This window comes from Uloborus diversus, unplaced genomic scaffold (genome assembly GCF_026930045.1).
Source record: "Uloborus diversus isolate 005 unplaced genomic scaffold, Udiv.v.3.1 scaffold_229, whole genome shotgun sequence".
Taxonomy (NCBI): Eukaryota; Metazoa; Arthropoda; class Arachnida; order Araneae; family Uloboridae; genus Uloborus; species Uloborus diversus.
The window spans coordinates 175,575-203,561 of record NW_026558383.1 but is presented as its reverse complement, the minus strand read 5'-3'; the positions used below and the strand labels follow the sequence as shown (position 1 = coordinate 203,561).

The following is a 27,987-nucleotide window of genomic DNA, read 5'->3' as shown; positions in this document are numbered from 1 at the left end:
TAGGGTCTGGTGGGGTAAAGTGGTCATAAAATCGTAGGTTTTTCAACTTAGGTGGATAATAAATACAATAAATTCATTAAACACTTCGACTTTTTTTGTTGTTATTTTACATTGCATTATTAAAGAACGCGGTACATTGCATTCCAGGAAAAAAAATATTGATTTAAGTAGTTTTATAACACTTTCATTTCCCTTTGTATTTATGACCACTTTACCCCATGGGATGGGGGAAAGTGGTCATAGCATGGGGTAAAGTGGTCATAGTTTTTAAAAAAACTGCAAAACCGTTACAAATAACCCTAATTTTTGTATATTTCGGTTATTTTTATAGTTACAAGTATATGTACGAGTATATACGGGTATACACGACTATACTATACGTGTCGTGTAGACATGAGTAAACATATTCAGTAAATTACCGCCCATTAGCCAAGATACACGTATACATCAGATACATGCACGCATTTGCCTACTCAAGTATATATGTGTATACACGAGTATATAAGCATGTATACTTGATTACCTACAGGAGTGTATACGTGTCTACACAAGTATATACGTGTCACGTGTATATGCGAGTATATAAGCGTATAAACGAACAAAATATGCGTGTTTTGCACTTTATCTGGAGTATATGCGTGCATACACGCGTATAAACGAATATCATATGCGTGTTTTGCACTTGTATCTCGAGTATATGATGCATGCATACCTGAGTATATACATGTACAGTCGACGTATATACGCATATATAAGCGTACATACAAACTTATACGGGTATACACGAATTAATTCGTGCATATATCCAGTGCGTGTTTGTACGTGTCTACTCACGTAAATATATATGGAAGCACGAGTATATACATATGTTTACGTGTAAACACGATTACATACCTGTTAGATGTATATACATGCATTTACGTGTATACACCAGTACATGAATCCACGTGTATCCGCTAATTTACAAGTATACTTACAGAATGAATCAAAGATCTTTTGCAAAATCTAAGTGGTGTGAAAGGGGGGGGGGGATAAGAAGCAACGAATCATAAGGAACTTATGGTCGCTGACGCGCTACATGCACAAAAGATCAGAAACTGATGTTGGCAAACCAGGTCAAAAATTTGTTACACAAAAATGATTTAACGCGACATTTTAGTTTTTAAGAAATATTTAGAGCAGTTGTTAAAAGTTACGGCCCGTAGTAGCTGTGATACACGCATCGCAACAAAGGCGCAGCGACTGATGAAAGTTTTTCAAAAGTATCGTAATTGCAACAGAGTGATTGCGATGCATGTATTACAGCTGTCGGCCGAAATTTCATCAATAACTTTAAAACTTTCTTAAAACCTAAAATGTTGTGTAAAATTAATTATCTTTGTATAATAAATTTGTGACCTGTTTTGCATCCATCAGTTTCTGGCTTTGCGTGCATGTAACGCGTCAGCCTTGAGTTTGATTCCATATGTTTCTTATGATTCTTGCTTCTTATCCTCCCGTCTAACACCTTTTAATAATTTGCCCAAGAGTTTAGACTCACCCTGTATATAGACTCACCCTGTATATCATACGCTTGTATGCAAGTGTCTACTCGAGTACGTACGCGTATATATATGTGTATCCCTGTGTATATAATTGTTCGTATATATATATACGAGCATAAGCGGGAATATACGTGTATAGTCGAATGTATAGATAAAAAATACTTACAGATACCCAAATACGTGTTTATTGGTGCATTTACATGAATGCGCATATATACGTGCCTACACGAGTTTATGCGTATGCATACGCATATACTCATATATTTAACCCTGTTTATTGTAAAAACAATACATATTAAGTGAAATTAATATTTAATTTATATCTGCCTTATACTCAAAGATTAAGTGACTTTAGAAGAACAATATTCGTTAAGCCTAATATTATGACCACTTTACCCCATCTTACTTAAATTGTTCTAACAAATTATTCAAAATAGATTCAGCTAACTGCTAATGAGTAAGAGTTCTTGAGACATGTAGGAAGCTTCCTGTGGGGTCAATCTGTTCATAATTCTAACAAACAAAATTTCCTAAGGAAGTTTAAAGAGGTGTTTAGATTTTTAAAATTTTCATATTTACACAAAATAGTTTCTTTTACCAAATAAAATTTTGCCAGTTGTAAAATTTCGTATTCAAAATGTAGTTTCTAAATGCACTGCCCTAAAATAAAATTTTCACATTCATTCGAACATTCATTTCCAAGCTATAGCCATTTATTTGAATTATGACCACTTTACCCCATTGACCATACTTTCCCCCACCAGACCCTATTCTTTTAGTGGAAAAAATGCCCATGGGTCAACTCTCCCTGTGGGTCAAACCTCTCTAGTTTACCCTACTGTACAGAAACAATAACATACAGTAAGTATGAATGAATTTTAATGGTTTTTTCGCGAACTCGTTTTTTACGAGCTCTCGGTTATAACGAGCAAATATCGCGGTATATCGCGGTCCTTTCACGCTCGTTTTAAGTGAGTTCGACAGCAGTTGTGAAATTAGTAGATTAATTGAATACAAGTTTCAGTCTTCGTCACTCAGGAACACGTTCATGCATTCGAAGGATAATTAAATTTATGAAAAGCGGTTCTGTAAATAATATAATTACTGTAAAAAAATAAAAGGCTGTGATATGTTGAGCATAAAGATAACATTACGGAAAATATAATTTTGCCATTAAAACACACACACACACACACACACACACACACACACACACACAAATCCTTTGACTCCTGTCACAAAATGAAACTGTTGACACAAAACAAGAATTATAATTTTATATATATATATATATATATATATATATATATATATATATATATATATATATATATATATATATATATATATATATATATATATATATATATATATATATATATATATATATATATATATATATTAGGGTGGTCCTTATTTTTGAAATTGTAGATATTTTACACGACGCCCCCTCAATTTGTTCCATTATACAAATAAGTGATCCATGCAAAATTTTAAGTTAATCCATGAATATTAACACGTGCCCCTAGGGTCCCCTTTTTTGAGTTTTTAAGAAAAAATTGCGGATTTTCTCATTTTTATGTAAAAACATTCCTAGGTTTCATATTTAAAGTAATTTTGAACCTCAATAGATGTTGCTACTTCCAGACCAACCATTTTCTCACTTTCATTCTGTAAAATTTTACATATTACATAGGGTACATGTACACCAATAGCCTTGGCACAGGCATACCGCTATTCGCTTTTGTTTCAAACCAAGCGGCATGGGAACATTTCTTTCCACCAAGATGGATACAAGGGATTCTAAAGGTGTTTAATGAATGGTTAGGCCATTAATGAATGATTTTTGACAACAACAATTTGCCTCCTCCAGGCTTTGGAGGTGTTTATTTTAGAAAATTTTCTGTGTATGTAATAGGTGTGGCAAATAGGGTCACTAGGTTTCCATGCTATAAATATAAGTAATGACAATTATATTTTAATTTGCTGTTCTTAAGTTATATACTTAAATGTTTATGCATTCTTATAATTTAAATTTTGAAAAATCCCCGACTACCCTACCATAAAAATAAACTCTATTTTCCATATCTAAAATATAAATTAAAAAAAAAAATTCAGATCGGAATGATGTAAAAATCTATACTTTAAACTGTCTTCTATTTCAGTACATATTCCTTTATTATCATAAAATTCCTTTTGCAATTCACAAGATTTAGAAACCGAAATGGGTATCTATCCTAACCTGTTGAACCTTTTTTCTATATCTGGTTTACCACAACGCAAAAAAGCTTGACAACTATTGAGATCTGCTCGCATTTCATCAATGTTAGACAAATGCCATATTAGGGACAAAGATGCTGCTCATTTATTAACAGCCTATGTAGATGCAGTAAATTTAAATCCAAATAACCTTATGATCAATCGTACATCCCTTAAGAGAGCAAGAAAAAATCTTCGAGAGGTAAAATTAAATTTCATGAATTTAAATTTAGATTTTTTAGTTATTCCCTGGGATACAAAGCTACATCCAGATGTAACTGGAAAAAAACGCCGATAGGTTTACCATGATAGCTTCAGGTTCCAATGTTGAACAGCTACTCAGCATTTCTGAGATTTCTTTAGTTGTATATGATATGTTAGATGATTGCTCTTTATTGCTAACTGTTCAAGCTGTAGTGTTTTATACAGCGGCTTACAATACCGGCCGTATAAATTGTGCAGGTAATTTTTTAGAGCAAAAGCTTAACGGTGATATATTGCATTTGTATTGCTATCATCATGCACTTGAAATCGTACTGCAGAGTGTCTTTAAAGAAGTTCTTGCCTTTCTTAGTTCTAGACTCGATATTCCATTATTTAAGCGCTTCAAAATTCAAAAATTACACATACCACTTAAATTCTAAAAGAAGAATTTTATGACATATTATTGTTCATAGAAAGCGGAATTAAGAAATATTACAGAGAATTCTCATAACGTGTAATAATATTTCTTGGTGAAGTCCTCCCTCCTACAGGGATATGTTTTCGGCAACCTGGAGCTTATCCCTGACCCCGAGGGGTGGAAAAAGGAATTTCTTGTTTGAAAATTTATATACTTAGGAAGCAATTTAAATTGACATTACACGAAGAGATTGCCAGTAAATGCTGTTTTACAGTTAAATGTTGTATGAAGATATAGTTTTTCGCAGCAGCCCATTCTAGGCCTTTTAAATTAATATAAAGTCTAGTGTCTAAAAAACCTACAGCGTACAAAATGATGACAAACATGCCAGCAGAAGCAGTGATTGAAAAATTCATAAATCACTTATGGTACTTAGGGGATGAACTAGTAGCTTTGTCCGTATTGGATGAAGGAATTAACTTTGAAGATAGGAAAAGACTACTTCAAAAAATGCTTGCTGAATAGGAAGACGTGTCTGATGACTGTATAAAAAATTTCAAATAACAGTAAATGATTTGGAATACTTTCTTAGTAAAGATCTTCCTCTTTTTAGAATCAATTACAAGTCAATGAAACTGTTTGATAAGTTACAAACACCAAAAGATGTTTTCCTATTTGATCCTGATTAATGACAAAATGAAGGAAGCTATTTAAAGGGAAGAGATATCGTTAAAATGCTGAAAGTTGTGAATGTTACAACTGAAAGAGGAGCACAATTAATCGAATAATTTCACAATCAATTTACCAAATATGAGTTACAAAAGCAATTTTGTATTTTACAGACACTCCAAGACTGTCGGAAAAAAATGCACACGATTGAGATATATTGAGAAAAGCGTACGATTAAGGTAAAGTTTCTAAAGCAATATTTCATTCTTATTCAATGTAAAATCTTTAGACGATATGAAGTAATTAAAAAATTTAATTTTAGTGCTACCTCGCTGTAAAAATATTTTACAAACACAGGAGAAACGATGTACGGGGTCTGAAGTAAAAACTGGAAGATTTGTGGGAAAATTATCAAAAGTGTTAAAGTTCAACGTCCTAGGGGCACGTGTTATTATTGACCGATCGAGTTCAAATTTTGCACCGATTACTTTTTATTGTAGTGTCACAAAACTAGGGGCTTCTCATAACGTGTAATAATATTTCTTGGTGAAGTCCTCCCTCCTACAGGGATATGTTTTCGGCAACCTGGAGCTTATCCCTGACCCCGAGAGGTGGCAAAAGGAATTTCTTGTTTGGTGCAAAATTGGTGTGCAAAAATTAAGGGCGAAGTCGAAAAATTAGCATATCAGCTGAACGAAGAGGCAGAGCGGACAGAAAGACCAATCAGGAGATTAAGTAAGGTGATGTACGGTAGCACATGCGCAGATATGCAGGCAGACGTAATAGGGGAGTGTCTGAGTAGTATAAAGCATGTTGTCGGTGTAAGATCAGTATTTCTGGCAAAAAGATTGCACGCCGTATAGCAGTTAAAATCACACTGAGTAGCTGCCTCAGCGAGAAATGGGGAATAATCAATCTGTTAGACGACATCTGGATGCTTTTATCCGAGGTCGAATCATTGGGAAGTTGGAGGAAGGCCGCAGTGTGACAAGTGTGGCTGCAGAGTTTGGAATTGCTCACAGCATCGTTTCACGACTTTGGAGACAATTTCAAACTACAGGAACAGCTATCCGGGGGTTCAGTAGTGGTCGTCCACGAGGAACCACACCCGCAGATGACCGGTATATTGTCTTACAGGCCAGAAGAAACAGGCGGCAGACAGTGGGAGAAATCGCTAGACACACGACACAGGCGACTGGACGACCGATATCGCGTTTTACCGTGGCCAGAAGACTGCACGGTGGTGGTCTGTTTGCACGACGCCATATACGGTGTGTACCTCTAACGCCTGCCCATCGGAGAAGGTGTTCTCTGTGGTGCCGGGAACGCCGGAATTGGAGAGACAATGAATGGGGACGAGTACTCTTTACAGATGAGAGCAGATTCAGTCTGAGTAGCGATTCTCATTGCATACTCATCTGGAGAGAACGGGGAAGCCGCAGTCATCCCTCGAACATCATTGAAAGGGACAGGTATGGAGGTCGCGGTGTTCTCGTTTGGGGAGGCATCATTCTTGGTAGTCGTACAGACCTTCACATCTTCGACGCAGGTTCAGTCAACGAGACCCGTTATTGTAACAAGATTCTTCTTCCACATGTGCATCTTTTTAGAGGCGCTATGGGTCCGCAGTTCCTTTTCATCGACGACAATGCACCATGCCATCGCACAGTAGCTGCCGAACAGCTCTTAGAGAGTGAGGATATTGAACGTATGGATTGGCCAGCACGATCTCCGGATCTCAATCCCATCGAGTATGTATGGGATTTTCTAGGCAGACGCTTGGCAGCTCGTACCTTACCACCAGTAACTATTCGGAGCTTCGATTGGCGTTGCAAGACGAAAGGGCAGCAATGCCTCAACAACTCATTGACACTCTCATTCTCAGCATGGGCAGACGCTGTGAAACCTGCCTAGCAGTCGGGGGAGATCATATCCTCTACTAAAGACCGGATGTTTCTTGCTGGACACCCATCACAGGGATATTTCAGCCTTCAGTCGCATTGCGCTCCATGCTACTTTTTCAATAAAGCTTCTTTTTATCCCTCTGATTTCTCTTTTAGTAAGTGTTGCTTACATTACACATGTCCTTACGTATTGGGGATCTTACGGTAGTAAATGTGTTGATTTGGAAAGCTTTTGTACAAAGTTATATTGAAAAAACCGTCTCGTCCTTAGTGTTTGCACACCAGTGTATATATATAACCCAGCCGTAGGTGGGGTCTGGTCTTTAGGGGCCAGGCCCGTCCCTATGCCGGTCCCAAGCCCGGGTAAATGGGGAGGGTTTTACGATGGTGTAGCATCCACGTATGTAAAACGACCACTCTTTACTTGCGTGTGAGCAGATTTGTATCTGCCCAACGGCTATCGAGTGGGACAGTGAGTAGGCAATGGGCACCACCGGAGTCAGGTCCGTACCTGGGTCCACGGTGTCTAGAGTCGTAAGTGGTTTAGTTCTCGTTCCCTTACGGGTAGGGGGGCCCCGGCCGAAAGGTCCGTTCTCTGGAAGCCCTAGATGGCATAGCAGAGCGGGGTTCCCTGTTTCGTTTCGTACCAGTGTATATATATATATTTAATTTAAATGTTTGTGTTTTTCCTCGTAATGGCTTGGTTAAGAATTTAAAAAAAAAAAAAAAAGAAGGGCAGGGGACAGTTTGATAGTGCATGTTTTACTACTTCATCGGAGCATTTAGTTAAAATACGCATTTTTTTTTTCTTAATTTTACTAAAAGTATTTAATTTTTCAACATTTTTCCTTTGAGATTTCAGTTTGCTTGTGCAGAGAAAAATTAAATTTTTGAGCAGTTAAAATACAGGTTTTGGCTTTTTAAATATAGCATTTTTATCTAAGCATTTATTGTGAATGCGACGAAAACTAAACATCGTAATTCGCATCTTTTTATTTATACTAAAAACCACCAAAAAAAAAAAAAACGATTTTTTTTTTCAAACCATGACAAAAATCGGAAGAAATCATATCTCAGAAAACTGTATCACTTGATTATCTTCCAAATTACTAGATAAGACAGAATTTACCTTCGGGGGGAGGGGGGGGGGTACAAGTATCCTTTCATGTATATGAACTATCGTATTAGGAATAGCTGTAATGTCAGAATTAATTGGGGTACTGTCCCAAACAAATCAAAAATTAAAATAAATATAGGTAATAGTTCCATGGAATATTACTAAAACTATGTACAAAAAAGAAGGATTGGGGCAAGTTCCATATCTACTTTGATTTGACACTAATTTTTAGCGGATTATTTGGCTTTAAAATAAAGGCAGTAACATAACAAATCATACAAGGTATACAACTAAAAATTAGAAACCGAGCAGTTACCAGTATTCCATTTTCTGTTGCCTTCTTTTTTTATTAATTTGTTTATTTATTCATTTATTTTTGTTGTTTTAAAGTGATTCTTACCAGCGAAAAGAAAAACTACTCTCGTATTCAGCTCAGTCTTTATGAATGACGTCACAAAACCAGATTCCCTTGGGAATCTGAATTCATTACATCCTGAGAAACTACCGTTCTTACGTAATAAATGTTTACAGTAAAATGTCTGCATTTCATACTTCATTGATTGCGGCATAGTACGTCACTACTGTTCACATTTCATGTAAGAATAAATAAGGTCTTCCATCCACTGTTTATTTTAATAAGACATTCCAACGGCGACAATTGGCCGTGACCAGGTGCATGACATCATTCAGTTGCAGAAAGAAATGGAGATATTTTCCTTCTACGTCATTTGGGAACATTTAAGTTGCCTTCATTTTTAAATAGAATTCAGCATCTTCCCTAATAACCGTTCATTTTTTCCGAACCACTATCGTTATTTGTTCGATCCTTCGTAGATTGACCTCAGGTCATTATTGTTTAGAAATCTAACTTGATGGGGAAAACCTTTGTGTGGTAAATCTAGTTCCACTAATCTTGCCTTGGCAGCTGGCAAGGTGGCAAGATTACCACAATTACAAAAAACAATGGTTTGCTGTGCTTTGCGCAAAAATTGTTTCTTCAGGCCTTGCTTACGTGACTTATTTGCGTGTAACTGACACTGCCCACTGGCGGGTGGTGCCGAGCTCTGTTAGATCTATTGTCATTACAGACTCGTGAAGAAAACTGTTTTTATCATATGTTGCAAAATTAAGAAATTATACGAAATTTTACGAATTAAACTTCAATCAGGCAGTTTACTTGTGCCAATCAGGAGCACCCCAATGGGAGGCTACGGGCGGTCACCATGACCTTCCGAAATCTTTCCTTATCCGGCAAATTTTGTCTGACGATTCGGCAAAATTATCATCAGTTGGCAAAATTTGGAGTTCTATTCGTCAAAATTATCAACATTCGGTGAAATTTGGAAATCCATTCGAAATAATTTGGAGTTCCATTGGGCAAATTCTAATCATTCGGCGAAATTTGGTGTTCCATTCGGCAAAATTATCATCATTCTGCAAAATTTGGAGTTCCATTTGGTAAATTGAGAATTTCCACCCTCGCAAAAATTTGAATTCGGGAATAAAATAGCGGTTCATGTTTGATTCAAGTAATATTAAAACTAATTCATAATATTTGCTTTTTTAAACATCCAAATGGTTTAGGAAACAGTATTCAAGCGTGATTTTTTTGTATTTTCAAATTTTGTTGGGTTTTAAGTGGAGGATCAACAGATTTGGGGGGAGGGGGCTTTGTTGATCACAGAACAATATTAAAAAAAAAAATCATTTGCATTTCTACAAATCCTTCGATGCTCTATTGTCGCATGGGGTTTCTAACAATAGCAACATGATTAGGGGCTCCTTGAACTTGATTTTGTGTGATTCGATCGAATTCTATTCACCAGTAGCATAGCGATAAACTTCCTTTTGGGTGGGGTGAGGGAAATTCCTGGTTGCGTGATTGGTAGAAATAATCGATCGCAGGACCGGATATGCAGACCTGCAGACTCCGCGGTGCGGAGGGGGCGCATACCACTGAATTTCCACAATCTAAGAAACCGAAAAAAAAATAAATAAACGAAAACCTATACACAAGTTTTTAAAGTTGAAAATATGTTTGGAATGTTTTTGTAAAATTTAGAGGAAAAATAGAAACTCAATATGTATGGCCTTGACATCAAATTTTGGGATTTTACGCTAAATTTTACGACTCTAATGGTAGAAAAAGAAAAACGAACAGAAATATGAAACATGAAATAAAATCGGGAAAAAGATGACAAAAAATGCATCAAATGTGTATCAAACGAAAGAGAGAATAGAGAGAGGGTATAATGACTTTAAAAACAAATCAGCAACTACTGTAAAATTCGCAAAGAAATATTTTCTGAATTCGTCAATAAAATTTAGATGCTATGCAGCTATCATTTTCTTAATTACGTACTATTTTATAAATCAAAATATAAATTAATATAAGAAAATTCAAATGAAGAATGGATTTATTTAATTACCTTGCCCTCGCGTTATAATGCTTGTGACAATATTCCTAATTAAAACCTCTCATATTATAGGATCTCGGTGAAGTTATATATATTGGGTTTAGTATTTAATAGCTTTAAAATGTTAAAGATATTTTACGTGCTTATTCAAAGTATAATAGTGCATAATGTTTGTGTACTTAAAAGTAGATTAATTGGCTGTAAGGGATCCTAAAAAAACATTAAAAAATAAAGTTTATGAACGTATGCTATGAAGCATTGTGTGAGAGGGTACTCAATTTCCGCTCCCCCCCCCTAAAGTTCGAGGAGGGGGGAAGACCCGGCGACCAAATTCAAAAGCGGCCTACCTTGACTCTCGGCGGTCTTGATAGAACCATCTACAGACTACAATCAATAATTTGAGAGCATCTATTGGGAAAGAATGTACCCAAACAAAGTAAATTCTCGATAACTCGAAGTCGCAAGGGACTGACTAAAGAGTGCGAGTAATGGGAAGTTTCCACAACAGTCCCAAGAGTTCAGGACCCAAGGAAAACTTCGAGATAAAGGAATATTCGAGTTATAAAATTCAAGTTATATAGATCCGACTGTATATTGAAATGGTTAGGATCGATTTGGATTCCCTCTGTCAGCGTTATCAGCTGTGCCTGGATCATACATGCCTTCATTTTGAACCACTTTCGTTAAATGGCTAGTTCCTACATTTATTCACATTATTTTGATTTTTAATTTTTTTCTATGTCATTATAATTTTTAGCGTTGTAAGAGGGCATGCATTATTATTTTGGTCTGGTTACCGGTCGGAAAGTTCATCATTTCCTGCCAAAAGTAAAACTAAAACAACGCTGCAAACATCCAGTAGAAGTACAATTTCTCAGTGCACATGGACCATTTCCATCGTATCTACACAGATTTAAGTTAATTAGCTCACCATTATGTGTATGCAGTCAATCTGGAACTCCTGAACATTACATATTCAACTGTCCTCTAACCAGCTCTTTCCATTGCTTTTACAATTCCAACTCTTCTTTCTCCAAAAATATTTCACGCATTCTATCTCATCCAGTAACACGCAAGAATATCCATAAAATAATGTCGCTTCTCATATCTCAAGCAGATGACTTAAAATATCCAACCTAAAAACTTTCAAAACTGCCGTTTACATTGTATTTACCAGCCATCCCAGTCTTATTTAGCTTCTTCACTTGTATATTAGTTATTTTTATTTAGTTCTTTTTATTGTTTGTTATCTTATTTTGTTATTGGTTTTTGTAATTATCAAAACTGTTCCAGCGAGTGTCGCTCGTGATCTGTTCTGTTCGCCCCAGTCACCACATCCGGTTAAACCCTCACCGGGGTTGGTACGGTGGTGATTGGTGGGGTTTAAATAAAAATAAATAATTATTATTTTGGTTTGTGGGGGAACACTGTATTAAGTACACAATTTAAGCGCGGATGTTAACTGCCCCTTCATACAAAAAAAAAAAAAAAAACCGCCCAAGATGGTTTACAGGTTTTGCCACAAAAATTAATCCGTAATTATTGATTGACGTCATCTATGATATAACTTTATTCCGGGACTGCCCTGCATAAGTGATACCTACAGTAACAAGGACGAAAGCAGAATTTTCTTGTGATAGGGAAGAAAGGATTAATCTATTGACTCTACATTTATTACCGCCATTCCTTGCCAGATCATGCCACTGACACCCTTCCAGTTTTGTCAAATTAGAAATATATATATAGTCAACTCACGATAGCTCGGCTTCGTTTAACTCGATTTTCCTCTAATGTCAAAGTTTTTGGATGGTCCCCCAAGTTACTGCAAATGTGGCTTTAATAGATTTTTTTCCAGTTAAGTTGAAATCCACTCCGTGTATTCCAAAATTTTAGGCAGCCATCTCTTCCCATGTATTGTCCTTGATATTCGATAGTGTGATTTTTGGTAGCGAAACCAATCACTTGACCTTCAAATGTCTGAGACAATTCTTGAGGCCATTTTTACCATTTGTTCCTTTATAGGTGTTTAAAAGCACTGAGCGTCGGAGCTTAAAGATAAAATGCGATTACTGCTGTTAAAACTTCTTCTTAGTCGTTATCGAAAGATGAGTTTTTTTAGTGGTTCTATTCGAATTAGTATAAAAGGGAAGATAGCTGAGACAGGAATAAATATTGATGAGGGATTAGCAATGAAAAGCATTCACTCGCTCCAGGGACAGTTGCCACCTCGACGTCCATGAGCAAAGAAGAATTTTCTTCTGTGAGGAAGAAGAATTAGTCTATTAATTTGATACTTATTACCAGCCTCCTTTCACGTTTCAGTGACAGTTGCCCTCTCCACATCACTCTATACCAGCGGTTCCCAACCTTTTTCTCTTTGCGAACCCCTTGGAACAGGCAAAAAAGTTCGCGAACCCCCTGATGTTGAAATTAGTAACATGTAAGAAACAATAAAAAAAAACAGCATGTTTGCTTTCCATTTTTTGCAGCATTTGATTGCAATAAACAAAAATATAATTGTAAAATAACGTTGTCATTAAGTGCAAACATTAATAAAAAGTTAAAACTACATCTACAAGAAAAATTATAAACAAGAAGTTTTATAAACCAACTATTTTTTTTAAGCATACTTTAAATTGGGGGAAAAATCCTTAATGCAATATTTGTGGCTGTTTGACGGAACAAAGAAACTGAAAGTTTGGTTCAATGTCTGACAGTTTGAGTCTTAAATCAGGCTCTGCATTCAATCTGCTTCGGTATTTATCTTTGAGATAAGTATAGGAGGAAAATCCTTTCTCGCACAGATATGTTGTACAAAATGGTAATAAAATTCGAATTGCTTTTTTGGACAAAACGGTATAGTCATTTTTTACACTGAGCCAGAAGTCAATTAACGAGAGCTCTTTAAAGGTAGTTTTCAATGAATTATCACAGGATAACTCGATGAGCATTTCCTTTTCAGGTAATGTCAGGGTGTTCTCTAAGCATGGATTTCCTTCAAAAGGATTGCGTGTCCAGTTGTTTGAGAGAGGGACGTTACGCCTATTAGGAAAATACTCGTCAAAAGTTAGTTCAAGATGTTGCAGATGTTCACATACATTTCTTTTAACGCTTTCATCAAGCTTCATTGAATTTTCTGATAAAAAACTACTAAGAGAAGTGAAACAAGAAAACTCGCCCATTTCCAGGCATTGGATCCAGAAATTCAATTTTTTTACCATAGCTTCAATTTTATCATATACAACGAAAATATTAACAACTGCACCTTGCAAGGATAGATTTAATTCATTTAATTTTGGAAAGATGTCAGCTAAATATGCAAGCCTTTGCATCCAAAGAGGATCGAATATGCAAGTGGACGAGTGAAATGGATGATCAACAAAAAATGCTTGGACTTCTGACTTCAATTCAAATAAGCGTGTCAAAATTTTGCCACGGGAAAGCCATCTAACTTCTGTGTGAAGAAGTAAAGTAACATGAAGGCTTCCCAATTCCTCACAAAGCGCGTGAAATAGACGGCAGTTTGTGGCACGTGATTTTATGAAATTTACAATTTTTACCGCATCATTCAAAGTAGCGGATAATTCTGCGGGAATACGCTTACATGCTAATGCTTGTCTATGAATGCAGCAATGAGTCCATTCAGTTTTCTCATTGATCTTCTTTACTCGCACCACAAAGCCAACAAATTTTCCTGTCATTGATTTTGCACCATCCGTGCACACACCCACACACAAAGACCAATCTATTCCATTTTCTTCAAAGTAACTGTTGACCAGTTCGAAAATTGCTTCTCCAGTTGTGTTGGTTTTCAAAGGTTTTGCAAATAGTACATCTTCTTTAATTGTATCGTTAAAAATATACCTAACATAGACAAGAAATATTGCAGCGTTTGCTACATCAGTCGACCCATCAAGCTGGATCGCAAAATTATTCTCTTTTATTCTATTCACAAGTTCTTTCTCCACATTACTTGCCAAATCAGTATTTCTGCGTGATACTGTGTTGTTTGATAGCGGAACCAGGTCATTTTTTTTTTGCTGACTTTTCTCCCAGCATACACTTAGCAATATCTTTAGCACACGGTCCAATTAAATTTTCTGCAATTGTATGTGGCTGTCCAGATCTTGCAATTCTATAACTGACTCGATATGAAGCTTCAAGGGCCATTTTACTATCTTCGTTGGATTCTAACAGGAACGTAGAGACGCTACACTTTTTATTATATTCCAATTTTCTTTTAAAATATTCGATAGGTTTGCCCTTGTGTGTCGGATGCTTTGTTTCGAGGTGTCTTCTCAGAAGTGACGGTTTCAAACTGCTGTTCGCTAGAACTTCGTTGCAGAGAAGACAAAGCGGTCTAGGTTCAGACTCTTCTCCAGTAAAATAAAAGCCCATTTGTAAATAGTCACTGTCATATTTTCGCTTTTTTCCTTTTTTCTCCCCTAGTTCATTTTTCTGTTTAGTCGGGGGAGGCGGCAGTTCATTACAGCTATCTATTTCAATATCCTGTGTTGATTCGAAAGTTACTGCTGATGTTGAGGGTTGATCGATTGACTGCTTGCCCATTTGTCGCTCAACCAAACTACCAGTTTTCAACCATCGATCCATAACAGCAGAAAGTTATTAAATCATAAAAATTACCAACACGATTATAACTTCACAAACAGAGTAGCAAGTTCACGTAGCAAAACCAATTGCAAACAAAATCACTTGTTTTCAAGCATCTCTAAAGTATCTCTAAATACGTCTGTTAACAACTATTTCCCCAGAACTAGGAGCATGCTGATGTTATATATTTTTGAAAACGAACAGATGGGTAAAATCCAGTAATAAATTTTAAGTTTGGAGCCTTTTGCTGTCATGTCTGCTATTCGATGACTGAATTCGACGGAAATTCCCGAGTTGTATTTCAACCAGATTAGAAATAATACCCCTATGATGCATTGTTTGAGAATTCTTTATTTTTTTCGACATATGTATATTATGTATATTGTTTGATTGACTCCACGCGATGGCGCCTTTTTAAGGTCATCGTGATCCCCGCCACAGCTTAATACAACGTTTCTGCATGGCGCCTCGCAATAAAGAAGGAAGGATATCTCTTTTTGTTGTCTATCGAAAAAAAAAAAAAAAATGAGAAAATTTCTTTTTAACAAAGATTATAAAACCGCTGAAAGATTTTTTTTTTTTTTTTGAGCTTAATACAAGAGTCTGGCGCGTTTTCAAATAAAAAAAAAAATTAGTAACTATGTGTGCAAAATGAATATTTTATAATTTTTTACCAAACTAGGAAAAATCCGCCATTGCACCGAAATTTTCGCGAACCCCCTTCCTTCACCTCGCGAACCCCTGGGGGTTCGCGAACCACCGGTTGGGAACCTCTGCTCTATACGAAAGCCCGACTCCAAAATCAAGGTTTTGATGATCACACAGTTCCCTTTTAAGTTGCACCTCCCCCTCCCTCTTTTGTGACACTTTGCAAAAAACTAAATACTAGAGCTTCCGTTTTGTTTTTTAAAAAATAGGGCGTGTCGTCAAGGCACATGATAGAAGTGAAAATTTTAAATTACCAGGAAACATCTTAAATATTCTTCCATCACTTTTGAATAGCATAGGCTGTGTTTATTATTTACATAAATTAGAAAATCGCCCGTCAAGATATAAGGGGTGAAAATCGCTTCTACATTTGGACGAAGCAATGATCTGTTTGATGATATTTTGTTGGTTGAAATTTTAATCCTAACTCCAGTGGATTAACCCTAAACTCATAGTAGATAGCGTTCATTGTTGATCACTTTTTCGTTTCTTCATTCCCCTGAAATGACAGTCCTACCAGTAAAACAGTTAAGTGACCGGATCTAGTTCAGCCTTGTCACAGTAAAGCCTTTCCCTGCCATGTTAAACATTACCAAAACATATTATCAAATTATCATGCCGCGGCGCGAGTTTCATTGTTGATGACATCAGGAGCGTTACTTGATTATTGGCTATTATTTATATATATATATATATATATATATATATATATATATATATATATATATATATATATATATATATATACATATATATATATATATATATATATATATATATATATATATATATATATATATATATATATATATATATATATATATATATATATATATATATATATATATATATATATATATATATGAGGATTATGTCATTTATCAGCATAATGGTTATATACATGTGTGTCACAGTACATCATCGTCTTCGGTCTTAATGAGAGAACTTATCGTTTTCGTACACATACTAATATTGCCGCACGGCGCAATCTGACTCCGTGGCTCAGCTTCTAAGGCAGACCTCTAAGCTTCGAACCCTTTGTACCCCAGGTTGAGTCCCGGCCAAGACGTCAGGAATATTCACAAAATAATCGTATATTTTAATGAAGGAAATAGATTATAAACGAGAGCACTAAAATGGGGTTATTTCCTTCAGTCAAAAGTAGTACTTTTTGTCACTGAAATCGATAGAACAGGCAAAATAAAAAATAAATAAATAAATAACACAAATCCAGAAAATTATTTCATTTTTCCCAACAGTTATTTTTTAATTAATTTTTTAAAATGTCCGATTTCGCAAACAAGGTGTGGTCTTCATGACGTCACAAATGATGCTCTTTGGCGCATTTTGTACCGCATTTCCACGTTATGATAATCAAGAAGCGAATTAAAATTGCGCTCTCGCTTGCTATCCACCATATTGTTACGAATTCTGTAAATAGTAATTATTGTAGTAACATAACCTGTAAATAGTTTCCCGTAATGAATATACAACCCCTTAACATATGGCTCAAGTATACAACCCCCTATTCTTTTTTTTCTTATTTCATTCACTGATTTTATCAATGGAAGTGTAGTTGTAGAACGTCGTAGCAATTTCTGGAATATTTGAGAGATTTCTTTTCGGTGTATTTAAGCCGTTAGCGATGGATAAACAGTTAGTTTCGATTGAGATTTTCGAACTGAGTGCATTTTTGCTCTGTTTATAGCGAGGCATTTCGCTGTGTTGTTTTCGTATTTGGAAGTAAATACGTGTGTAAACGTTGAGTTTACGGTGTTGTGTGATAATTGCTTTATTGCTGATGAATAATTTAGCAGATGTTGACGATCTTTCCTGTACATAGTGTAAATAAATTTCCTGTGTTTTTATCAAGAACTGTGTCTTCATTTCAAGAAAGCGGAAGTCGCACCGAATCCGGTACAATTTGGCGCCCAACGTGGGGCTACTTCAGGACTTTCTTGCAGTAAGTGTGACTTTGGACATTTTTTCATAAAGACTTTTTAAATTTGGACTTTATTTTTATGGTGATTACTCGCGCAATGGATGAACAATTAAAACAACTGCTTGATGCAATCAATGCTGTGAAAAGTGACTTGACCGAAAGTTTGGCGGCTAATCAAGAACAATTAAAAAATGATATGGCAGCTAATCAAGAACAATTAAAAAATGATATGGCAGCTAATCAAAACCAATTGAAAAGTGATTTAACGGTGCTGAAAAATGACCTAGTTTCTAACCAAGAGGAAATTAAAAACGATCTTACTTCGGTAAAGACTGTGATGGAAAATAAATTTAATGAGATAGAGCATCGAGTTGATGCTATTGAAGAAAAGTTTGAGGCAGTTGAAGGCCGATTCATCGCAGTGGAAAATAAAATCGAAGAGAAGTTTGAAGAAAAATTAAGTTCCGTTGAAGGCCGATGCAATGCTGTAGAAAATAAACTGGAAGAAGAAGATAGAAAATTTCATCAACTTAAAGAAGACATCTTTAAAGACCTGGAAAGGAGATTGGCGACCGCGGGAAGCAGCTCTGTACAGTTTGGCGCTCCAACATCGGTTGCTCGACCGTCTATTAAACTTGCCACATTTGATGGGAAAACTTCGTGGCAGGTTTACAAAACTCAGTTCATGATAGTGGCGGAAGCGAACGGATGGGACTCTGCTACCAAGGCCTGCCATCTTGCAGCATCCCTGAGAGGTGACGCAGCGGACATTCTTCAGACCCTTCCGGACAGCCAGCGCCTGGATTTCGCCGCCCTCACATCTGCGTTGGAGCTTCGCTTCGGTGAGAAGTGCCAGAAAGATTTCAGCCGACTCCAGTTGAAGTCCCGTTTCCAGAAAACCGGGGAAACCCTGCAAGAGCTAGCGGCGGACGTCGAGAGACTGTCTCATCTTGCTTTTTGCGACTGTCCTGCGGATGTTCGAGACAACCTGGCACTCAACTACTACATCGACGGGGTTCGAGATCCGGAAATCCAGAAAGCTCTACGGATGGCGGATGTCAAAGACCTGAGTTCTGCTGTTGTGTATGCGATGAAGTTGGAGGCCGCCCAGCAAGCAACCCGCAGAGATCGCCATTCAGTCCGCGGCGTGAAAACTGACGAGTCTGATCCGGTTTCGTCACGCTTTGCTGAACTGGAAAAGCAAATAAAAGAAATTGCAGGAATCCTAAAAAGGACTTCGGCTCCCAAGTACCAAAATGGACAATCACTTAAGTGCTGGAAATGTGGCGGCGAGGGTCACTTACGAAGAAACTGTGAAGCTCGCCAAGAAACCAGAGGGAAGAGCACCTCTCCCTCCCAGGTCCAGGAAAACTAAGTCATGGCAATCTCGCGGGGCGGAGGTCGCCAAATTGGAATGAGCCCCATCTTAAAGTTTTCCAGATTTCATCGACGAGTGGCGGCAGTAATGGACTGTTTGTCTACGCATACGTGAACGGGTTTCCCTGCGAACTGATTATTGACACTGGAGCCAATGTTACAATCATTAGAACAGATGTGGCTCGTCAATTTGGACTCAACATTCTATGGACGCCGCCCTGTGTTACCCTCCAAACTGTGACAGGTGACAAGATCGAGATTGAAGGTAAAGTAAACTTAGAAATTGTGTTTGGAAATGCCACTTACCATCATACGGCATTCGTTGCTGCTATCACAGACCCCTTCATTCTCGGATTGGACTTTTTAAAGAAGTATGACTTCAACCTCGACTTCAAGACTAACGAGCTGCACTCGACGAGAGAAGACATAGCAGTCTTTCCCGCAGAAAGTGATGTAAAATCCGCTCATCAAATAATAGCCCAAACAGATTTATCGATTCCCTCAAGGTCAGAATCATTAATACCTGGCTCCCTTGAAGAAAGCAGTAGTTTTCGATTTGGACTCATTGAATCCCCCAACTTAAGCAATAACCCAAAAGGAGTGCTGGTAGCATCTACGCTTGTGGACCTTTCAAATGATGTAATTCCTGTGCGAGTCGTCAACGTGAATGAAAGGCCAAGGAATATCCGGAAAGGTGAAGTGTTGGCAACTTGTACTCCAGTAAACTGCATCATTAGAAGAATCAATTCCCCCGAGACTGTGTCTTCTGAGTCCTTGAAATCGAAGTTAATTGGGAGTGCGCCATTGTCGAAAGATCAAAGAGCTGCTGCGGAACAATTGGTGGACGATTTCAAGCATCTGTTTTCATCTACATCGGAGGATGTTGGCCGTACGAATTTAACGCAGCATAGGATCTACACTGGAGAACACCCCCCTATTAAACAGCATCCAAGACGACTACCGTTCGCCAAGAAGGAAGAGGTTGAGACCCTCCTGAAAGAGATGCAGGAGAATGATGTCATCGAACCTTCGTCCAGTCCTTGGGCCTCTCCCATCGTCTTGGTCCGAAAGAAAGATGGCTCCACTAGATTTTGTGTCGATTACCGGCGGCTAAATGAAATCACCAAGAAAGACAGTTACCCTCTTCCACGGATAGACGACACCTTGGACACTCTTTCTGGACACAAGTGGTTTTCTACTCTGGACTTGAAGAGCGGCTACTGGCAGGTTGAGATACACCCTGATGACCGAGAGAAGACAGCGTTTACAACTGGACAAGGCTTATGGCAGTTTAAAGTGATGCCCTTCGGCCTCTGCAATGCACCAGCTACGTTCGAGCGTCTTATGGAGACAGTGTTAAGAGGACTTTCCTACGAATCCTGTCTGGTCTACTTAGACGATATCATCATCGTGGGACGCAGCTTCGAAGAACATCTGGCAAATCTTAGGAAGGTGCTGCAAAAGCTTAAGGAAGCCAATCTGAAGTTAAGCCCGTCCAAATGTAATTTGTTCCGCCGGGAAGTGAACTACCTTGGTCACATCATCTCTTCTGAAGGTGTGCAAACCGATCCAGAGAAGGTATCTGCGGTCAGGAGTTGGAGTCGTCCCGAAAACATTCATCAGTTGCGAAGTTTCCTGGGACTCTGCACGTACTACAGGAAGTTTGTGAAGGGTTTTTCCAACATTGCACGACCTTTGCATAAGCTGACGGAGAGCAAGCAAAAGTTTGAATGGTCCAAAGAATGCGAAGATGCATTTCTACGACTGAAGGAGGCTTTAACATCAACGCCTATCCTCGCCTATCCTCAGCCTGAAAAATCCTTCATCCTGGACACTGATGCGAGCAACGAGGGAATTGGAGCTGTTTTATCCCAAGAAATTGACGGAAATGAACATGTCATCGCTTACTGGAGCAAATGCTTATCAAAGTCGGAGCAAAATTACTGCGTCACCAGAAAGGAGTTACTGGCCATAGTGAAAGCTGTAGAACACTTCCATCATTACCTCTACGGCCGAAAATTTCTGCTTCGGACAGATCATGCCTCGTTAACTTGGCTTTTGAACTTCAAGAATCCAGAAGGCCAGATAGCCAGATGGATACAGCGGCTCCAGGAATATGACATGGAGATCAAGCATCGAAAAGGGTTATCTCACGGTAATGCTGACGCTTTATCAAGGAGACCCTGTCCTGAGAACTGCCACTATTGTTCCCGAATCGGGAAACAGTATGGAACGACTAGCCCTACCGCCTATCAGGTGACAGTGACTCCAACATCATCAGAACCTGATCCATGGAGTGATGACCAAGTTCGAAAAGATCAACTTGAAGACCCCGACATAAAACCAATTTTAGAGTTCATGGAAAGTGACAGTGGACGCCCTAGCAGGCAGGACGTTTCCATCTTCAGTCCTGCAACAAAAAGATACTGGGCTTTATGGAACTCACTCCATTTGCGGAACGGCGTGCTACACCGGAAATGGGAATCTGACGACGGCAAGGCATCTAGGTGGCAGTTACTACTTCCTCGATCCAGGATTTCAGATGTTCTGAAAGAAATACATAGTAGTGCGACTGGAGGACATTTTGGTGTCTTGAAAACTCTCAATAAAGTTCGGGAGCGCTTCTTCTGGAGCAAGGCGAAGGATGACGTGGAGAAGTGGTGCCATTCTTGTGACGCCTGTGCTGCTCGTAAAGGACCGAAGAAGAGAAGCAGAGGGAAGCTACATCTGTACAACGTTGGAGCTCCTTTCGAACGAATTGGGATCGACATCCTGGGTCCTCTACCAAGAACTGCTGATGGGAACAAATACATTCTTGTTTCCATCGACTACTTCACCAAATGGCCGGAAGCATATCCCATTCCAGATCAAGAGGCTACCACCGTAGCAGAGACTCTAGTCCAACATTGGATCTCGAGATATGGAACACCTTTGCAGATTCATTCCGATCAAGGGAGGAATTTCATCTCTGCTGTGTTTAAGGGCCTATGTCAAATTCTCGGAATTGAGAAAACTAGGACAACACCACTACACCCACAATCGGACGGCATGGTGGAGAGATTTAACCGCACAATCCTGAACAATCTCTCACTTATGGTCTCCAGAAATCAACAAGATTGGGACAAGAAGCTGCCTTTGTTCCTGCTGGCCTACCGCAGTGCTGTCCACGAGACTACCGGATATGCCCCATCTCAGATGCTCTTCGGACGAGAGCTTCGGCTACCTTGTGATCTCGTCTTCGGTCGTCCTCCGGATGCGCCTTCATCGCCTGAGGAGTACATCCAGGATCTCCAGGCCCGGTTGGAAGACGTTCATAACTTCGCACGAGAGCGAATCAACATCGCGGCGGAGAAGATGAAGACCCGATACGACACAAGGTCTACTGGACATGAATTCAACGAAGGCGACAAGGTTTGGTTATGGAATCCCATCCGACGGAAAGGTCTGTCACCCAAATTGCAGTCGCATTGGGATGGACCCTACAAAGTCCTTAACCGACTGAATGACGTCGTAGTGAGGATCCAAAAATCACCTAATGCAAAACCTAGGGTTGTACATTATGATCGGTTAGCCCCATACTATGGCCATAGTTCATGAGTATATTACGTAAACAACCATGGTTGATAACATAAAAGTTGTAGATAATTTTTTTGCTTTTAATGTTTATTAATATTTCTTGTTATTATTGTGTTTCCTATGCATTATTGGTTATTAATTAATGTGTATATTTGTAAACTTGTGATAGAAGTTTGCACCCTTTCTGGGGATTGTACTGCCCGGGACGTGCAGTCCTTGGGAAGGGGGCAATGTTACGAATTCTGTAAATAGTAATTATTGTAGTAACATAACCTGTAAATAGTTTCCCGTAATGAATATACAACCCCTTAACATATGGCTCAAGTATACAACCCCCTATTCTTTTTTTTCTTATTTCATTCACTGATTTTATCAATGGAAGTGTAGTTGTAGAACGTCGTAGCAATTTCTGGAATATTTGAGAGATTTCTTTTCGGTGTATTTAAGCCGTTAGCGATGGATAAACAGTTAGTTTCGATTGAGATTTTCGAACTGAGTGCATTTTTGCTCTGTTTATAGCGAGGCATTTCGCTGTGTTGTTTTCGTATTTGGAAGTAAATACGTGTGTAAACGTTGAGTTTACGGTGTTGTGTGATAATTGCTTTATTGCTGATGAATAATTTAGCAGATGTTGACGATCTTTCCTGTACATAGTGTAAATAAATTTCCTGTGTTTTTATCAAGAACTGTGTCTTCATTTCAAGAAAGCGGAAGTCGCACCGAATCCGGTACAATATCTTTGCCAATACACGTGAGTAAAGATGCGAATTAAATATTTTGCTCTCTGAATGGCAACACAGAATGGCATTTCATCATTTGTGATGTCATCGGCAAGAAATGTGAACAATGAAAGAGCAACGATTTAAGTAATTTTTGAAAAATATTAAACTTAAACAAATTATTTAAAAAAAATAGTTAGATCCTATGTTTTTAAGCATGTTCTTTCAGAAAAAAATACTGTTAAAATTTTAGAAACGACCCCATTTCAAAGCCCTCGCATAAAACGTTTCAGTTCAAAAATAAATTTTTAAATTGAAAAAAAAAAATATTGAAACTTACCCAGAAATGACCTAAAGCATTCACCTGCATGGTCTTCAGTATTTGTTCATCTGTCAGTTCCATAAAAGGCTTTCCGAAGACTATACCTGCATTGTTGACCAGTATATCAACTTTCCCGACTTCTTTCTTAATCCGTTCTGCTACTTCATACACAGATTTCCTGGCAGAAACGTCACACTTGTAAATAAAAACTTTCGATTTCTGATTCACGAGTTTTTTCGTTTCGAGCAAAGAATTCGTATTGATGTCCAGTAACACTAAACTAGTAGAATGCTTCGAAAACTGGACGGCCAAACTGCGTCCTACTCCACTACCGGCACCAGTGATTAGAATAGTATCGCTATCGATGCTTTTCTTTTCCTTTATCGGTATCGAAAATATACGTAGGAATAGGCATTTGAAAAAATTGAGGATTACGAAGGGTGTTAGGTAAAGAACGGCTTGAATGGCATTCATGCTTAAATAAAACTGAAAATAAATAAATTGATTTAGAAAATCGAAAAATCAAGAGTAGCTCATTGACATTCAATAAAGTTATCTTTTCAAAGACTAAAGGGAAGAAACAGTACTGCGTTACTCTAAGAAAAGTGTAAATTTTGATCAATATTTCTTTAAAAAAATAAACAATATTTAAATTGTTTTAAATAAGAAAAAAATTTCACGTGATGAAAAAAGCTACTGGTAATATAATATATCAGTGAAAATGGAATTTGAAATTACATGTCCAAAAGAACAATTCAAACTAGATAGAATTTTCAGAGTTCCACAGAAGTTTTGAAAATAATCAAAATAACAACAAAAAATTTAGCAACGTGTAGAACGAAAACAAAAATTTTAGTAACTGGAACAACAAAAATTTGAACGAACAACGAAGATATAGCCAGAGGTCTTAATTTCCAATTTTGAGCTATCAATATTCAAACTAACTATGAGTGTCAACTAAAATAATTGAAATGAGACTAAATTGGAATCCATGCCAAGAGTTCAAGTGTAACGTCGTCTAGAAATTTAGAAGAAAAAAAAACTTCAATAAAAAATAAAATACAAGTTAAATGATCTCCAGTTTCTATTGGGATGAAATATTAAAAGAAAAGCGCAGTCACACTTAAGTAAGATGCAGTATTAATATTCTAGTAGCAAATACTGACTATAAATAAAGCAAAAACAAAAAAAAAAAAAAAAAAAAAAAACAGACTATTCTATCATCACAACATAAAAAACATAGGAAACTGAAATTATTCAATCACCAAATACTAAAGACAGATAAACTAGAAAAAACTGCGATTATTCTATCACCAAGATACTGAGTGCATAAAAAGCGGAGAAAACTGAGATTATTCTATCACCGAATACTGACTAAATTTAAAGTAGAAGAAACTGAGATTATTCTATCACCGAATATCTGACTACGCATAAAGCAAAGGAAACTGAGATTATTCGATCACCGAATACTGGATAAAGATAAAGTAGAAGAAGCTGAGATTATTCTATCACCAAATATTGACTATACATAAAGTAGAGGAAACTGAGATTATTCTATCACCAAATATTGACTATACATAAGCAGAGGAAACTGAGATTATTCTATCACCAAATACTGACTACACATAAAGCAGAGGAAACTGAGATTCCGTTTATAGCACAAACACTAGCCCGCAACAGTAGAACGAAAAATGACGAAACGAAAGAAAAACAAATCACAAGGACAACACGCACGGGGGATAATTCCGATGGCACATAGGTCGTACTGAGATAAACCGATATCAGGATTTTATCCAATCATACAGTCTCCTTATGGGTCGGAACGTGGCCGAAAAGCAGTTCAGTATTGTCAGCAAGCACCCAAGAAACTGTAGCTTGCTGTTAGAAATGAACCACAAGCACCCGTCAAAGATATCCATTTTAGTTTTCCTTCTATCTGAAGACAAAAGAACAAACAAATTATTTGACAAAAATCCGATCAATTATCAGGAACTACTGACGCGGTTATACGTTTTAGCGTCGTTGAATTGGGGAAATTAAACAGCCGCACGACGCAAGACGATCAGCTACAGAAGTCTCCCAACAGTTAAAGTATCACTACAACATAATGGCGTGACTATATAATCTACTGTCCGAAACGATTATTTATTTGTTTTTTTAGAAGAAAGCGGCCTTGAATACCTTCCTCACAGGAAAGTCTGCATGACGCGTTTGGCGAGAAGAACGAAGTGCTGCAAGAAAAGCGGCGATGAAGAAAGATCTTTTTTTTTCCTTCTCTTTTATAAAGACAACCTTAGTAAACATTGTCTTCTCGTTTGTCCTCTATTCAGGTTCAAACAGCTTAATGGTGGCTTTCGTTCTTTATATACGTAATTCAGTTTTTCTTCTTTTGATCGGTTTTTGTTTGAAGACATAACATTTGTTTATTTCAAAACAATTTTCCGAATTTCTCATTGACACATCGAAATAATTGTCTTGGGGGGGGGGGGGATAATTAAATTTAGAGTTTTTTTAGTAAGTACTCAATTAACTGTGAAATCAATTTACAAATAATGTTCGTTTCCTTAGAAAAAATTCTTTTATAGTACTGCAGTCAAGTTTTCCGCCTGAGTGACCTTGTCACAGAGTTTTCAGGAGTAGTGCACAGGAACGTATAATAATGACACAGTAAGACATGAATCCATAATAATGATACAGAAAGATTATGAGAATCCAGGGGTGCCCATCCGCTCCAAGAGCAATGCCGCGCTCCTTCCCCAAAATACCACCATAAAGTCACTCCCCCCCCCCAAAGAGCAAGAATCCCTCAAAAAGAAAAAACTATCCCTACAATGTATATGGCGCAGTCTGCGTTACGAGCCCCCCCCCCCCCCTTTTCCAGTTGGGCACCCTTGCAGAATCTGTCAGTACCTATTGCCAGTGGGATTTTTTTTTGCCAAACCAAGATTGAGCTCATAAAATTCTCAAAATCTTGGCAAGAAAAGCCAATATCATGTACAATCAAGTGTCCATACTTGGGGCTAGGACAGTATCCTACTTGGGACATTTTGCCGAATTTAGTTTTGAGGGCTGGTACATCTGTCAGTTTTCCACCAATAAGAAACAAATGGTGCTAAAGAAAAAAGAACAAATGAATAGTTATCTTTTGAGGCTATGTGAGTTAGATGCATCAGCGTTATAGGTTCGTTAACTGATTTTGAAAATTTCAAAAAAATATGCGGATTTTAAGAATGGAAATGATTTTAGTTTCCTACGCTAACAGAGTAGCTTAAATTTGTTTCACACATCATCTCAGCTACGTACCCGTTCCTCATTTGGGGGAAATTCATTTCCACTTAACTAATTAAATTTAATTACTTTATTCATAAATTTGAGAAATTGCAAATAAGCTCCTAACTTGAGATACTGTTTCAAGTTAGGGTACTAAGGCATAAAAAGCATCCATAAGGAATATCGAGAAAATAAAGTGTATAATTGTATTAAGAAAAAGGTATAGATACAAATTTTTTAAAAATTATGACTATTCTGATGACATTAACTGTATCATACCGATAGAGGACAGAAAAGTTGTCACTGTTAAAAATTGGAATCTATTAATGAGCAAAAGACGTTTCACCAAAGTATTACACATGTTAGTTCTACTAATGAAAATGAGTCACAAAGTATAGATGAGACTAATTTATTTACTGTGAATTTCACGTATTATGAAGGAATGGAAATGAATATGAAAAGATGTGAAATGAGGATCATGTAGAGGTTAAGAAACAGCTACATTAAGGATTATTTGGACTTTCCAATTACAGGATCAAAATGTTAAATATCCCAAGTTAGGAATGAGGTGAAGTCTAACTTTCTGCCAAATTTGCGGAGTCAGAGTCGGTGAGTCGGAGTCCGACTGTCCGACAAATATTAGGGCACAAGGAACAGCAAACAATAAAGAATCCGCGATTTTCAGATAAAGATTAACTCAGAACTAAAACATTTTATGTCATACTAGCAAAGTTGTAGAAAAAAATTGTTGATATAGAAATCGAACTACATAATTTTGAATATTTTAGCGATATGTTGTTTTCTCTGCATCAAGAATACTTGCGCGGAGAAACAACTTTTACAGCGTCCATTTATTTTTATTGAGAAATATGTACGTGCACGGCAGGGGCGGCCCTAGGGCTGGACAAACGGACCTCTGTCCGGGGCGAT

General features: G+C 37.5%; 1 protein-coding gene across 1 annotated transcript in view; it reads right to left on the bottom strand.

Moving 5' to 3' along the window:
* The window catches only part of LOC129233181 (short-chain dehydrogenase/reductase family 16C member 6-like), a gene marked incomplete at its 3' end in the record, with an annotated part of 42,734 nt that extends 16,863 nt beyond the window's left edge, over positions 1-25,871 (bottom strand). The window contains 1 exon segment of the mRNA XM_054867246.1: positions 23,806-25,871. Within this exon segment, the coding sequence (XP_054723221.1) occupies positions 23,806-24,261 (456 nt within the window).
* Positions 25,872-27,987: the final 2,116 nt, after the last annotated feature.